The 14,456-nt window shown below is 44.1% G+C and overlaps 1 protein-coding gene across 1 annotated transcript; it reads left to right on the top strand.

Annotated features, from left to right (window-relative positions):
- Positions 1–1,357: 1,357 nt before the first annotated feature.
- On the top strand, positions 1,358–13,650 carry LOC105021705 (serine/threonine-protein kinase PAK 6). The gene is made up of 9 exons (XM_034296800.1): positions 1,358–1,452; positions 4,778–5,029; positions 8,768–9,415; positions 9,583–10,086; positions 10,201–10,334; positions 10,758–10,884; positions 11,272–11,397; positions 12,188–12,322; positions 13,473–13,650. The coding sequence occupies exons 2-9, from the start codon at positions 4,826–4,828 to the stop codon at positions 13,638–13,640; spliced, it is 2,046 nt and encodes a 681-aa protein (XP_034152691.1). The 5' UTR covers positions 1,358–1,452; positions 4,778–4,825; the 3' UTR covers positions 13,641–13,650.
- Positions 13,651–14,456: the final 806 nt, after the last annotated feature.

The following is a 14,456-nucleotide window of genomic DNA, read 5'->3' as shown; positions in this document are numbered from 1 at the left end:
GCACAGGGTGGCGTGTTTGAACTATAGTCAGTGAACAGCGTTCTCCCATTGGTGTTATCCTTTTCCAGTTGTGTTGTGAAAGTATGATTGACAGTAAAAATGACACCTGTGATCCTGGAATGTGCCTTTGATATGGGCCATGACAAGCCTCTAAAAGTACTTATTGATGATGGGGCAATAGTCATTAGGCCATGTTAGCACTGTATTATTGCATGTCTATACTTTCCACTTGTAGTATACACTATACCTAATACTTAAATTTCCTTCCCTCTTCTATTTGCAATTCTGGTTAGAGGCTAACTGCATTTCATTGTACTGTACTCGTACTGTTCAATGACAATAAAGCTGAATCTAATCTTAGCTTAGGTTTTTTAGGTGCAGGAATGGTGGTTATCATCTTGAAGAAAGTGAGAACTACAGCCTGGAAAAAGTACTGGTTGTAGATTGGCCACCTCAGATCCCCAAACTCAACATAATTGAAGCTGTGTGGGATCACTTGGACAGGGAAAAGTACAAATAAGGAGACCTGGTCAAAATTGGAGTCATGAGAAGTCCTGCAAGAAGCTAGGAATAATTCACCACAGGACTACCTGGGAACATGACACAAGTCCTCCAGAGATGCTGTCAGATGTGCGTTCTGACAGAGGCTACAAAAAGAACTGGCTTGTTTTAAAAACACACTTTTTTGGTTGCTATTCATTAAATGAATGTATCTGTGTGTTTATTTCAATTTAATATAGTGCTATCCCTCAGGCAAAAAAGAGTTTGTGATCAGTGAATTGGCTTCTGTGTTTGGTTTTGTGTGGATACTGCACTTGTTGAGATGTTGTCTTATATGCTTTATCTCAGGCTGTGTCAAAATGAGTCACCTTGGCCACGAGCCAAATGGCAAACGTTTCCCTGTATTACCTTCCACCAGGGCCCATTCGGCTCAGATAAACAGTTTTATGTTGTATGCTTATCCTGAACATTCACAACCACCCGTCTATTTGTGACGGCAAAACCGTAATTATGACACATCGTCTGAAATATGTTTCTTAGGTGTTTGTCTTTTTGACACCAACCGACCCGCTGGCTTGTCATTTTACCGCGAATTGAGCGGGAATCACGCGACACATGGAGGCGCTAACTGGAATGATTATCCACTAGCCTCAGCTATCTTCCTTCTTTCATCAGTCCATTTAGAGCGGCCAAGCTGATCCTCGACCATGGCAGCAGATGAGTGACACTATTGTAGATCCCATTTCTTGTCGCTCTATATCCTCCACCACACCCACTGATCAAACAAAAGGATGGAAATAAAAAGAGACGGACCGGGAAACAAAAGACCTTTTATTTTCTCTCACATTCTGACAGACAAACTGAGGGTGGAACCAAACACCTCCACCAGGGCTTGTCCGGGATTTCAAAGGCACTAAAACAGCAGCAGTGGCGAGGTCACGTTGAAGACAGGTAAGGCTCTTCCTCTCTGGCCTTTTAGAGGACACTGTTGGGAATGTTTTCACTTCAAATACAGGATTTTCTGTTTATTATGTTTGACACATGACATGGAGAACTGTACTTTATTATTGGTTTTTTTAACTAGACAGGCAATGAGTGGAATTACTTGGAAACTGAAGAAATATATTTTATATTGGTTAAGAATGTGCTATAGTGTCATTATGCTGCCAACCTTTAGAGTTGCCATTCACGATTGAAAATAAAACAAAATTAACCTTTTTTTAAATGTATCTCCTGAATTGACTTCAGTAACTTGTGTCTGCTTGCCTTAGCAGAACTTTGTGTAACACTTTGCTAGCATGAGTATCAGCTATTGCCTTTTAAAACATAGCACCTCTATTGACAACCCCTCTGATCTCGAATAGTGAGCTTTGATGAAAACACTGGTGAGGTTTAGAAAACTCATAGGGAGAACCAATTTGGCCCAAGTACAGATAATATTAAGGGGTCACTTTAATCAAAATCAACTTGCAGTATTCATGCAGTTACCCTTTTTTCACATGATCACATTAACTCAGAGACACAATGTTCTGCACAATTAAAAAATTAAATTAAAGCAATACTACTGCAAGTGTGGCCCTGGTCAGAGGTGTGTATTCAGTCTTTAGAATTAGATGTGTTTGGATACAGGATGAATACTGTAAACAAGAAAAAAAAGATCATAACGAATTCCCGGTGTAATTTCAATAAATGATTGGTTCAGTGACATGTAATCCTGTTGGGCTGTTCTGAATTACTGAACATCATGAACAGCAGACTATTCAACGTAGCGGTTGGTGAGATTTGCACAACATTTGAGTAAATGTTTTGCTAACCTTAATATCCCACTTCAGGGGCCCGCACCTTCAGTTTACCTTTTGGCCTTAGATAAATATTAATTGAAACTCTCCCTTGAGGTAGGGTTTGTGTTGCATCTGCCAACCCTCCCCGAGCCTGGACACCCTCCAACCAGCAGGAATGTACCGTTACAGCAGAGAAGACAGTCTGCCATTTTGCTTTCAAAATGTTTATCTACCTTTAGTGAGAAGTAAGGTGTGGACCGTTCACAAGGCTTATTGTTTCTCAAAGCATTAAAGAAAGAAAATGTACAAAACAAAGCACTGGCAACAGGTTATACCACTGACAAGCCTTGCATCCACTCTGGAGCGAAATGCTGCGTGTACAGAAGCTCTATCAAACCCTTCACAAAATGACACCTGTCTAGTAAATAATCAGTCAAATGCCTGTCATATCTTTTCCATTCCCTCTGCAGTATTGATCAATCAGAAGTAGCTCTGAAAAGGATTCATCCCCCTTTGCCAACTGATCAACACGTTAAAGTACATTTTTGTTGAAAAAATAAAATCTAAATTAATTAAAAATCTACAACCGAAGATAATGGGTTGCATTATTTCTGCCTCTGCTGTGACATGCATAAATGAGCTGAGATGCAATGTAAAAGTCACACAATTTGTTAAATGGAGTCTATATTTTACAGTTAATGATTTTCACCTGATTTCAGGTAACAAACACCTGTCTCAGGGAGGTCCCGCAGGTGGTTAATACAATTCCTAAAATGAATGACATAAATGAAGCTGAAGTAACATTCAAAGCAAATCCAGAAGCAGGTCTTTCAAAATTACAATTCAGGGATAGGATCTAAAAACATTTCTAAGACGCTGAATGTCCCCTGGTGCAGAGTAAAGTCCATTATTAAATCAAATGAGAGAATCTGTCCAGAACAGGCAGTCCTCAAAAAAAAAAAAGAGTATCCGGGCAAGAAAGGCACCAGTCAAGGAGGCCCATGGCAACCCTGAAGGAGTTACTTTCTTCCACAGCTGAGCTGGGAAACATTGTGCTACTGCAACAACAGCCTGGGTGCTTAAAGGCTTTAATGGGAGAGAGTGGCAGTGTTTAATAAAAACTCACAAGAAGGCCTGTGGATGACTCTGAGGCCAAGTGGAACAACTTTCTATCGTCTAAAGAGACAATAGGAAGGACTGTCTTTCTCCTCAACTTTAAGCGCTACGCACATCGTTTTGAAAACACCAACCCCGCCATGAGGCGTGATCATGCCATCATGCGACTCTTAATTAAATCCACTTTAAATCCACTTTAAACACAATACATTCTGGAAAATTCCAAGGATGATGTGAACATGACAATTGTACCATTTGTCTAATTGACAATTAAATCCAAACTCCTTGGATTAGAGTCATGCTGAAATCCAGGATGTCCTTTGAAGGCGCTCTTAGGTCCCAGAGTAGGCTTACTCTGGATGTGGGGAGAAAAGCTTTAAAACTTGTTCATTAACTCAGAAAGTAGGGTAGGTCACTAGGTATTAGTCCTGAAAGTGACAGAGAGCTGAATGCGTTGTAGTTCTGCTCTAGTGAATTAGTGTGCAATTAATGGCTTAAAGGGGCCCATTACTGTCTCTTTGTGCCAGAGGAAGGAGAGAGTACATTTGGATAGATCAGTGATCAAATTGCATATTCCCTCCTAATCATTACAGGTTCAGTCTGCTGTTTTAACCTTACATTTTTTTAAATCGTGAATCTACGTATCCAGTGATTCTGGAAGAATGTGTTAAAATGCCTCATGTCTCACGCCTCATTTTCTTCACCGCAAAGTAAATGTTTACAAAAGGTTGAAAGTATGGAAACAGGCCTACATGTTTGATCAATCTTTCGTTACTATGTCAATACATTTTAAGTGGTTATATTAAATTCCAGCGCCATCCTTTAGCTATGTACCGAACCTGAAAGAACACTTTTTTCTTCATGTAGTCATTTAGCAGACGTTTTTATCCTGAGTGACACATCTGAACTGCAGATTGCCCCTTGGGATTTGATGACGGTACTCTGATCCTAGATCTGTACCTCAGGGCAACCTCTACCCTGTCTGAGCTTTGACCTGCCCCCGGATGAAGAGGGGCGTGGCCAGGCTTGAGGAGGGAGCATCACTCTGGCATGTGGCTCACCTGGATATTTGTGTTTGTTTGTGTTTGGGGCATATGGGGGGGTGGGGAGGAGTTTGAGGGAAAGAGGAGGAGTTCTCAAAACAGCGTCTGTAGGATGTTCTTAGTCAGTCTCTGAATGGAGATTCCAAGTGGGATGGCCTTAGTTCTGCCGAGTCTACTCTCTGGGTTGTCTTTCTCCAGAGTGTTTTCATAACCTGCTTGAGTGTCTCTACTGAGTGTGTGTGTGTGCGTGTGTGTTGTGGCTGTGCTACCACCATGGCAGTGGTTGAGAAGCTGTGGAGGTCCTGCGGTAACAGGTCTTGTTGTTGCTGTCCCCAGGCCTGTTCCTGCGCTACTTCCCTCGCCTGCTGTCTCGCCGGCGGAAGAATGTTCCGGCGGAAGAAGAAACGGAGGCCAGTGATCTCTGCGCCGCAGGACTTCGAGCATCGGGTCCACACGTCGTTCGACGCAGCGCACGGGTGCTTCGTGGGCCTGCCGCCCCAGTGGCAGAGCGTCATTGACACCCTGAGGAGGCCCAAACCCATGGTGGACCCATCACGGATCACCCACGTGGAGCTTAAACCAAAGAAGGTACAGTAATGAAGCCTTAACCCTCATTAACATAATATGAAACAAACTGGGAGTGTTAAGTGGTAATGTAAACAGGTGGGACTGATATGTGAAGTGTTACATTTAAATCTACCTGAGATGAACATGCTATTTTACTTATTTATTTACATATTTTATTATGCTTAGACATCAAATGTATTGAGAAGAGGTTGTTATTGTAAAAAATAACTTTTGATCAACGGCTTGTCTGTTAAAATAAAGGTAAATGACATTTTCTTAAATACCAAACAAAGGGGTTACGTAAACACCTGTCCCAATTAAAGCAACAGAGATCATGCTAACTGCATGTTTGTGTATTCGGGTTCCCCTGCGCATACAGGGCTGAATCTTCCAGTGTTTTTTGTGTATATGAAAGCATTGGTGAGAAACTGATAATACATCAATTTCAGCACTTGCGTTTCTGAGATAGTTTAGATGACATGAGAAGATGAGTGAAGAGCAATAGGGACACAGATACAGTAAAGAAAACAGGAAGTGTTTGTTTTGTAATCCGTATAGCCTGATGTCTGTGAAACTATTTTCAGGTACTGCTGTCCGTCAGTATTGGTTACAATGTTTTTGTACAAATCCGTGAACTAAAACCTGTGAGAAAATCCTGTGAGAATCCTCTGAGGAAAGTTTTATGTTACACCTTACACGGCATAACGACATTTTGTCCAAGGTGTGTTGACGTTGTTGATTCGCCATGGGGATACTTGCACAAAACCCTGAGGATATACAGCATGTTGGTACAAATAGTTTTTGACACTTCGGTTTTACTACATAACTGTAATAGAACAAACAACAGAATGTTGCCCTCAGAAGTGAACAAAAACATTCTTATGGACATTTTGAATATCTTGAAAGCTGTTCTGTTCATCCATACTGTATTAATCTGTTTGCAACTGTCTAAACATAAACTTGAATGGCATGTTTTTGCTCTGTATAAAAATAGGCTTTGGGAGAACATTAGTTTCAAACAGGTTATGCATAGCAAGGAATGGAATGATGTGAAATTAGAAAGTAGGCTAGGACAGGGCACCCAGGAAAGGAGCCCTCTTTCTCTAAGTAACCAACTAACAGATACAAAGCTGTGTGTCATTCCTACATCAGATGTGATGACAGGACTCCTCAAGGAACCATGACCTTACAAACGTTATTCATTCAGTTAGTTATTCATCCTGTGTGTAAATAGTTTGCCAATACCAACACATTTCAAGAACTCAATTCATTGGGGATTTAATGGTGCATGTGCAGTATAAGAACACGTTTTATTTACACAGCCGTCAATGAATAGTAGCACTCAGTTACCTGCACAATCATTTCTTATTTCTTTCTATTTGGACCTTAACAGAGATTAGTGTTGGGTTCAACTGTTGACACAGACGGTTCTGTTTCCACACAGCAGTCCCACCTGACCTGTTTTTACAAGGTACACAAAAGATGTAAATACAAAATCTATATAAAGAGTGTTTGAGGAGCCGTGTCACACTCTAATCAGTGTTGGACTTTTGGCTGCCTATACATATTATAAAGGACACACCACGTGAGGCCATGTTCTTTTCTGCTCTTGACGAAGGTTTTGAAAACCTGTCCTGTAATCCCCAGATGTAGGACGCACGGTTTCTGATAGGGTTTAGCTCTGCTGTGTCACGGGATGGTAACAAGGCATGGTTTACACGTTTTATACGAGGTTATCATCACGCGGGCCAGATGAATTCGGTCATGTCATTATGTGCCCGCTGATTCTGTTGTGTTAGTGGTAGCCACATCAGCTTTTCTTTTACGCTGTTCAGCAGAATCATGCAAACGAAACAATATAACATTACCAGGATGTGTCATTTGCTGTGCTTTTACAGAGGTGGGGTGCGCTAACGAGATGGTTTTTCGATTCCCAAAAAATGTAAGAATATAAAATGTAATACTTTCCCCCATGTGTTTTACTCAAAAAGCCAAACTAGTAAATACAACTTTAAAACAAACTTTAGATTTTTCCACATTTATGAAAAAAACTAAAATGTGCTTTTAAAGGGGCCATTTCAATAGGCATATTACATAACTTCCATTATTTTTCAGGAAGGCTACATTTGTCATAATACTCAAAATACTTACGTAAATGATTCATGCAAAATGCATCTGAGTTAGACAATAGTGAGCCCATCATCAGGTCTAGATTTTTAAAAAATCCTTGTCCTCGGGGCCTCATATTTTCCCGCAATTAAATCTGTCAGTTCCCAGTCAAGTCAGGACCGGCATCGATAATGTTCACATTTCTAGAGGCGTATGATTCTGTGGATAAAATATCTTTCTATGGTCACAATGCCACAAGCGAGGCACTCAGCGCCCAAACTGAGATCTTCCTAAAGGAAAGGGGGACATTGGCTCCACATACTGTGTCGCCTTTCGGGTATCTTGACTCTCCGTGGTCAGTAAAGGTCCCATGGCCCTCAGTATCATACCACATGGCTACCCAATCATCCACGGTTTCCAAGGGCTCATCCCCTCTCTTTGCCATGTAACCAGTCGCCAGGTCGTTGCTGTAAATGAGAATGTGTTCTCAGTCAGCTTACCTAATAAAATAATGGTCAGTAAATAGAAATTGATATTTTGGAGTTCTGCACACAACCTGGTCAGAAAACTCGCTGAATTTCAAAACCTTTCAACAAAGGTTTGGATAACCATATCAGTCCTTTGGTTGGTTGCAATATGCTGTATTTTACTGGAATCCATTGCAGTACAGAATAATTTAAATAAATATATATTTTTTTAAATACAGGAAGTAAATCAGCTGAGATTAAACCCTTAGCGCCAGTGAGGAAAGCTGAAAACCCCTTAACCCCCACTCCACAGACCCAGCTCCATGGATGTCCATACTGACACATCAAACTCGAAGAGGCGATTCAAATGATAGTTAATGAGGCTGCTCCTTAACTTAATTCCTTTCCTAAGCTGTCGTCCGGAATTTCAAACACGAGCAGTGTTCTGTCATGCCCGGCATTTCAAGCTGCGAGGCTGCCAACATCACGCTCACACCGCTGACACTGACGGCTTCCCCTGACGTCATCAACCATCTCTCTCTCTCTCTCTGATATTCTTTCTCTTGCTTCCCGTCTCGTTAACAAAGAGATTTTCTTTTGAGGCCTCCTGTCGTGGATGGCCTGTAATGCGTTTGTCCTTCTGAGGACTGTAGTGGATGGCCTGTAATGCGTTTGTCCTTCTGAGGACTGTCGTGGATGGCCTGTAATGCGTTTGTCCTTCTGAGGACTGTAGTGGATGGCCTGTAATGCGTTTGTCCTTCTGAGGACTGCAGTCCGAGGGTTTGGCCTCAGTTTAATCCGCTCCGTTATAGTACTAACGCAGTGGCTCTTTTGTCGGTGCTCAAATGAACCCACAGACTCTCTTGCCCGAAGCTCATAGTTGAAGGCTTTTTTTGTGCAAGAGCACAGCGAACGACAGGGATTGATATGAGGCAGAAGAGGTCACTTTTTTTCAATAAATGTCAGTTCTAATTACTCTGTTAACCAACCCATGAATTAGGGCCCAGGTTGTGCTTACCATATTGGGAATATGAATATTGGTTGGCTGGGGTAAATTCTCCTCAGTCAAATAAATAACTGAAAAGCTGGCTTTTTGTTTTGATCAAGTACAATACATTCGTTGTTAAATAAAAGGGTTTAATGCCAAATCACTTCCTGAACTGACCCCATCCCTTCCTTGCAGGCCATCTGTAGGGGCAGTTTCGTTGGACACGGAGACTACATCTCCCACGTAATCACAGAGATGACCCGTGTTTCCGTCATCAGTTCCAACTCGCTCCGGAAGACCAGTCCGTCTGCGCGGCAAAGGGCCCGCTCCATGGGCCGCCTGGGCGAGCTCCTCGAGGGGGACACGTATCAGTACGAGGAGCTGGGCCGGGAGAAGCGTCAGAATGGCGGGAGCACCTACTGGCAGGAGCGGGTACAGCAGATCCATAGCGAAAGTGGCAGCCCCAGGCCGACCCCGACCAAGGGCTCCACCCTCCTGCCCAACGGGCACATGGCTCGCGCTAAATCGACGTATGAGATAAGCACTACGGACCGGGGTAAACCTGTACCATCGCCAAGGGAGCCACTCCCCACGACCCCTTTGATGGGAGGTCATTACGCACATAGCGAAGGGGCCGGACTCACGCACAGACCGGAACAGGAGATGCCGCCGAAGGGCACGATGGCCAGTCAGAGGCCGGCGTCCTGCTACAACCTGCAGTCTCTTCAGACACAGCAGCAGGTCAACATGAGGGCCAAGCCCAGGGTCAGTCACCTGCCGGACCTTCTGTCCTCCTCCAGGAACGCTTCTCCCCTGAGACCTCACTCGTCCTATGACCTGAAGGTAAGCCTGTCTCTATCCCAGATTGGCCCTGACACGCCACGGTAACGCATTGCGTGTCGAGGTTATAGGCCGTGGAACGTGACCGCACGAAATTAGAGCGGTGTGGGTATGCCCGTGGTCTAGGCAACAAAGGCTTAGGTAAAGCTTTATTTTGTGTCTCCTCCCAGGTGAATTCATTAGGGCCATCACCAGTGTTCTCACCTAATGGCACCAGCAGCCCAGTCACGGGCCGAGGCAGAACCCAGAAACCCTTGCGCTCCTCCTCCAGTACCTACACCATTGGCTTTTCTCCTGTAGTTCAGGGTGCGACCAAGCCCTTCATCCAAAAACAGGACAGCCCGTCCCAGCCTCGGCCTTCGCCCACGGGCTCCCTGGCCACCAGCTCACCAGGAACCGGGGAGCCCTCCAGACCGGCCCAGCTGCCCAAACCCAAACCCAGTGCCGGGCCTGAGCCCGAACCGGCCAAGGTGACCCACGAGCAGTTCAAGACGGCCCTGCAGATGGTGGTGGACAAGGGGGACCCGCGCACTTCCCTGGAGAACTTTGTGAAAATCGGGGAGGGCTCTACGGGGGTGGTGTGCATTGCCCGGGAGAAACACAGCGGGCGGCAGGTGGCAGTGAAGATGATGGACCTCCGCAAGCAGCAGCGCAGGGAGCTGCTCTTCAATGAGGTATGATGCCAGCAAGTAGACGTTCAGAATTTCAAGAGGAAGAATAACAAAGCCGTTTGAGGACTGAAGCGGGGGGACGCCTAAGCACGTTTCCCCATGTATTTACACCCCTAGGTGGTGATCATGAGGGACTATCGCCACAGCAACGTGGTGGAGATGTTCAGGAGTGCCCTGGTGGAGGAGGAGTTGTGGGTTATCATGGAATACCTGCAGGGCGGCGATCTAACCCACGTTGTCTCGGAAACCAGGTACAGTAAAGGTAGTGAATATGCGAAACATTAAACACGCTACATGGTCATTTTGTCATCATTGACTTTCATTGACAGCATTTTGGTGTGCACGAAACAGACCCCTTTGGCATGCTGGGAGCTGTGCTACATTACAGTCTTCTGAGGTCATGGAGAAATATGGAATTGTTGTAAATCCGTGGGGAAGGAATGGCCGAAACACGTTAGCACAAGTTGCAGCGCGATTCCTCTGAAGGGGGGGTGCGATGTGCCAAAAATACATTTCTATTTCACTAACTTACCACACGTAGAAGCTGGTCAGTTTTAGGCACCCTGTTTGTTTGTTTGTTTTTACCTGTTAATTGACTGTGACAAGATTTAGGTGATAGGTGTTGTGACAAAGGCTAAAATAACAGCCTTAAGATGCGTGTGATTCATCACCAGGCTGAATGAGGAGCAGATTGCCACCGTGTGCGAGGCTGTGCTACAAGCTCTGGCATACCTCCACTCCCAGGGAGTTATCCACAGAGACATCAAGAGTGACTCAATACTGCTCACGCTGGATGGGAGGGTAAGTGCACCCAAATCCAATAAAGGATTATTATTTGTAAACCGTACAGATAAACAGTGCCGGCCCTAGCCTTTTGGGGTCCATAAGCAAAATTTGATTTGGGGGCCCCCTCTCCACTAGTGGTCCGGGACCATACAATTTTTTTGTTTATGCCTAGGGCTGGCCCTGCAAAAAAATATCTGGAAACTAGAGAGGCACTCTCAATAACTGAAGTCTGATTGAAATAACATTAATTGTACTGATAAAAATCTGATAAATGTTGAAGTAGTGCTGAAGTTAAAGCTAGGATGGGGATGGTTTTCAAACTGGAACTTGTCCCTGAGTTTCATTCTGAATAACCAAGGATCATAACAGCCTTCATTTGTAATATTTTATTCCGTTTTCTAGATTAAGTTGTCAGACTTTGGATTCTGTGCTCAGATCAGCAAAGACATCCCAAAGAGGAAGTCTTTGGTTGGAACGCCGTACTGGATGGCTCCAGAGGTCGTGTCAAAGACACCGTACGGAACTGAGGTAACCAAATAACCAACCAGAACTGCGCATGTCTGACCTCTAAACTGCGCATGTCTGACCTCAAACACAAACACACACATACACATGCAACACTCACTGATCATGTGAGTTGTGCCTACACTTCTCCCTGTGACATCTCCACTTAAGGCCAAAGACTGTCACTGTCTCAGACAGACAGGGATATCGGTTAACCAGGCTATCTTTGCTTATCTGCATTCAACAGAGGGACCATTTTCCATCCTTGGTGTTGGTTAGTTATTAGAGAGAGACTGTGTGTGTGCATGTGTGTGAAATCACACTTTCCCTCACGCACACACTTGCAGCTCTGTGTAGTTGTTTCCCATCATTTTTAGAACCAAGACTCACAAAACATTTTCCAAGTCTTCAAATTTCCAATATGCCATTGTAGGCATATGGGTTATGTTTAAAGTTTAGGTTGGGGTTGAGGTTAGGTTTAGGGTAAGGGGTTACTGCCAGGGTTTAGGCGTAACAGTTAGGATGATTGAAATTAATGTTCGATTAGTGTTAGGAGTTTACGGTTTGAAGTTATGGCCAGGGCTCAGGCATAACAGTTAGGATGATTCAAGTTAATGTTAGGTTATTTGTTAGGTTTAGGGTTCGAAGTTATGGTCAGGGTTCAGGCATAAGAGATAGGGGAAACATCTGACAGTCATGGTAGAAGCCTGTATGGGTGTGTTGTCTTTATATACAGTACCAGCCTTTCACTTGAACCGGTCCGTGTGTCCAAACCTCTGACCGGCAAGGTACATGTCACTGTGGCATCTTTCAGGTGGACGTGTGGTCTCTGGGCATCATGGTGGTAGAGATGGTGGACGGGGAGCCTCCGTACTTCAGTGACACGCCAGTGGCAGCTATGAAGAGGCTGAGGGATGAGCCGCCGCCCACGGTCAAGAACCTACGGAAGGTGAGATCCCTTGTCTAATATGTTAGATATTAGCATCCCTGTTAGATACAAATGACACAACTAAGCTCTTAGATGGTGACAAGCGAGGAAGTCCACACATTGACATCAAAGGAGTAACAACAATGTTATTAAATAATTAAGAGAAATGTGAAACTACAAAGCAAAACCAACTTGTGAAGTATGGAAGTAGGCATATGAGGAGTGTAATGGAGACGCATGGATGAATGTAAAATGTGTAGGTGTTGAAAGGTACACCAAATCAAAAAAAACTATCAAACAAAGCGCAAAAAAATATATTGTGCTTGTGGAGAGAGAGAGAGAGAGAGTGAGAGGACTGGGCACCAGGAAGTTAAATTTCCTGACAGGCCAAACCCAGGTGCTACGTATCACCTTAGCAACCCTCTCAGATCCACCTGTCCCCAATCAACACAAACACAGAAAAGGAGACAGGGAGAGCGAGAGGGACGAAACACATAGCACAATCATTCCTCTGGATACATTTAATTAGTCCTATACAGTATAATTCCTCTAGAACACAGAAGGGGAGATACATTAGATAAATACCAGTATCATTCCTCTGGATACATTTAATTAGTCCTATACAGTATAATTCCTCTAGAACACAGAAGGGGCGATACATTAGATAAATACCAGTATCATTCCTCTGGATACATTTAATTAGTCCTATACAGTATAATTCCTCTAGAACACAGAAGGGGAGATACATTAGATAAATACCAGTATCATTCCTCTGGATACATTTAATTAGTCCTATACAGTATAATTCCTCTAGAACACAGAAGGGGAGATACATTAGATAAATACCAGTATCATTCCTCTGGATACATTTAATTAGTCCTATACAGTATAATTCCTCTAGAACACAGAAGGGGAGATACATTAGATAAATACCAGTATCATTCCTCTGGATACATTTAATTAGTCCTATACAGTATAATTCCGTGTAGAGAATCCGTTTCCTTGTTCATTCCTCAGAGTCATTCAGGTAAATGAAAGCAATACTTAATTACTCACACAGCTGATAGACAGAGAAGAATCAGCCTTTTTCTCTCCCTCCCTCCCTCTCTTTCTCTCTCACTCCCTCCCTCTTTGACTCTCTCTCCCTCTCCCTCTCTTTCTTTCCGTGTAGATATCCCCTGTACTGAAAGACTTTCTGGGTCGTATGCTGACCCGGAACCCCGAGGAACGAGCCAGTGCTAGTGACCTGTTGGAGCACCCCTTCCTCCTGCAATGTGGCTCGCCACAGTGCCTGGTGCCCCTAGTGGAAAAGTACCGCAAGCGCATGTCCCGCTGCTGACCCAACCAGGGGGCCCTGGGGGGGGGGGGGGGGGGGCTGATCTCGTGGGGTCCGACCCTGCCGTGTCAGTGGCATGATGTGGCATGACGATCTACCACTCCGTCCTGACACATTGGTGCAGAGTTGCCATGGGGAGTGGATTTTCTGTGGCACGGTGTGTGGACGGAAATGGAGACAATGAGATGAAAACGTCCCTTTTTTCTTTATTATATCTCTGTGTTGGTCATCTCTGTCATCGTTATGTTGGTCATCTGTGTTATCTCTATCTTGGTCATCTCTGTTCTCTCTATGTTGGTCATCTTTGTTATCTTTATCTTGGTCCGTTCTATCATCTCTATGTTGGTCATCTCTGTTATCTCTATGTTGATCATCTCTGTTATCTCTATCTTGGTCCATTCTATCATCTCTATGTTGGTCATCTTGAACTCTTCTATTATTCTTTCTTTTTTTATCCCCTTTCCTCTGGATATAGCTTTCTTTACTTTAATTTATCATTCTACAGGAGTTTTCTGACATTTTATTCTCACTGGTTACTAATTTAGGCCTGTCATTAGGGAGCATAAACTGCAGGACAGTGACGGCGACTCCCCTACATTACTCCTTGTTCTGGGCAGTCTGCTCCGGCTACTTCCAGTTGCTTTCGGTGCTCTTGGTTTCTGACTCAAGACCCTTGTCTATAAGTGTGCTGTGGGCTGCAGGTTCCAGGATTGAGCTTGTCTGTGGATGTTGGAGGGGGAAGCTTTTTGAGCGTGCGTCCGGTTGATGATCATGTGCTCTGGACAGAATCTTCCCGTAAGGGAAGTGACTGGTGGTCAG

Source organism: Esox lucius, chromosome 14, assembly GCF_011004845.1.
Source record: "Esox lucius isolate fEsoLuc1 chromosome 14, fEsoLuc1.pri, whole genome shotgun sequence".
NCBI lineage: Eukaryota > Metazoa > Chordata > Actinopteri > Esociformes > Esocidae > Esox > Esox lucius.
This window is presented reverse-complemented; position numbering and strand designations above follow the sequence as displayed.

Excerpts from the sequence above, each read along its gene's own strand:
- LOC105021705 (XM_034296800.1), top strand. The coding sequence starts at position 4,826 with ATGTTCCGGCGGAAGAAGAAACGGAGGCCAGTGATCTCTGCGCCGCAG. Across the intron at positions 5,030-8,767 it reads TGGAGCTTAAACCAAAGAAG|GCCATCTGTAGGGGCAGTTT; the intron begins GTACAGTAATGA and ends CCTTCCTTGCAG. Across the intron at positions 10,335-10,757 it reads CACGTTGTCTCGGAAACCAG|GCTGAATGAGGAGCAGATTG; the intron begins GTACAGTAAAGG and ends ATTCATCACCAG.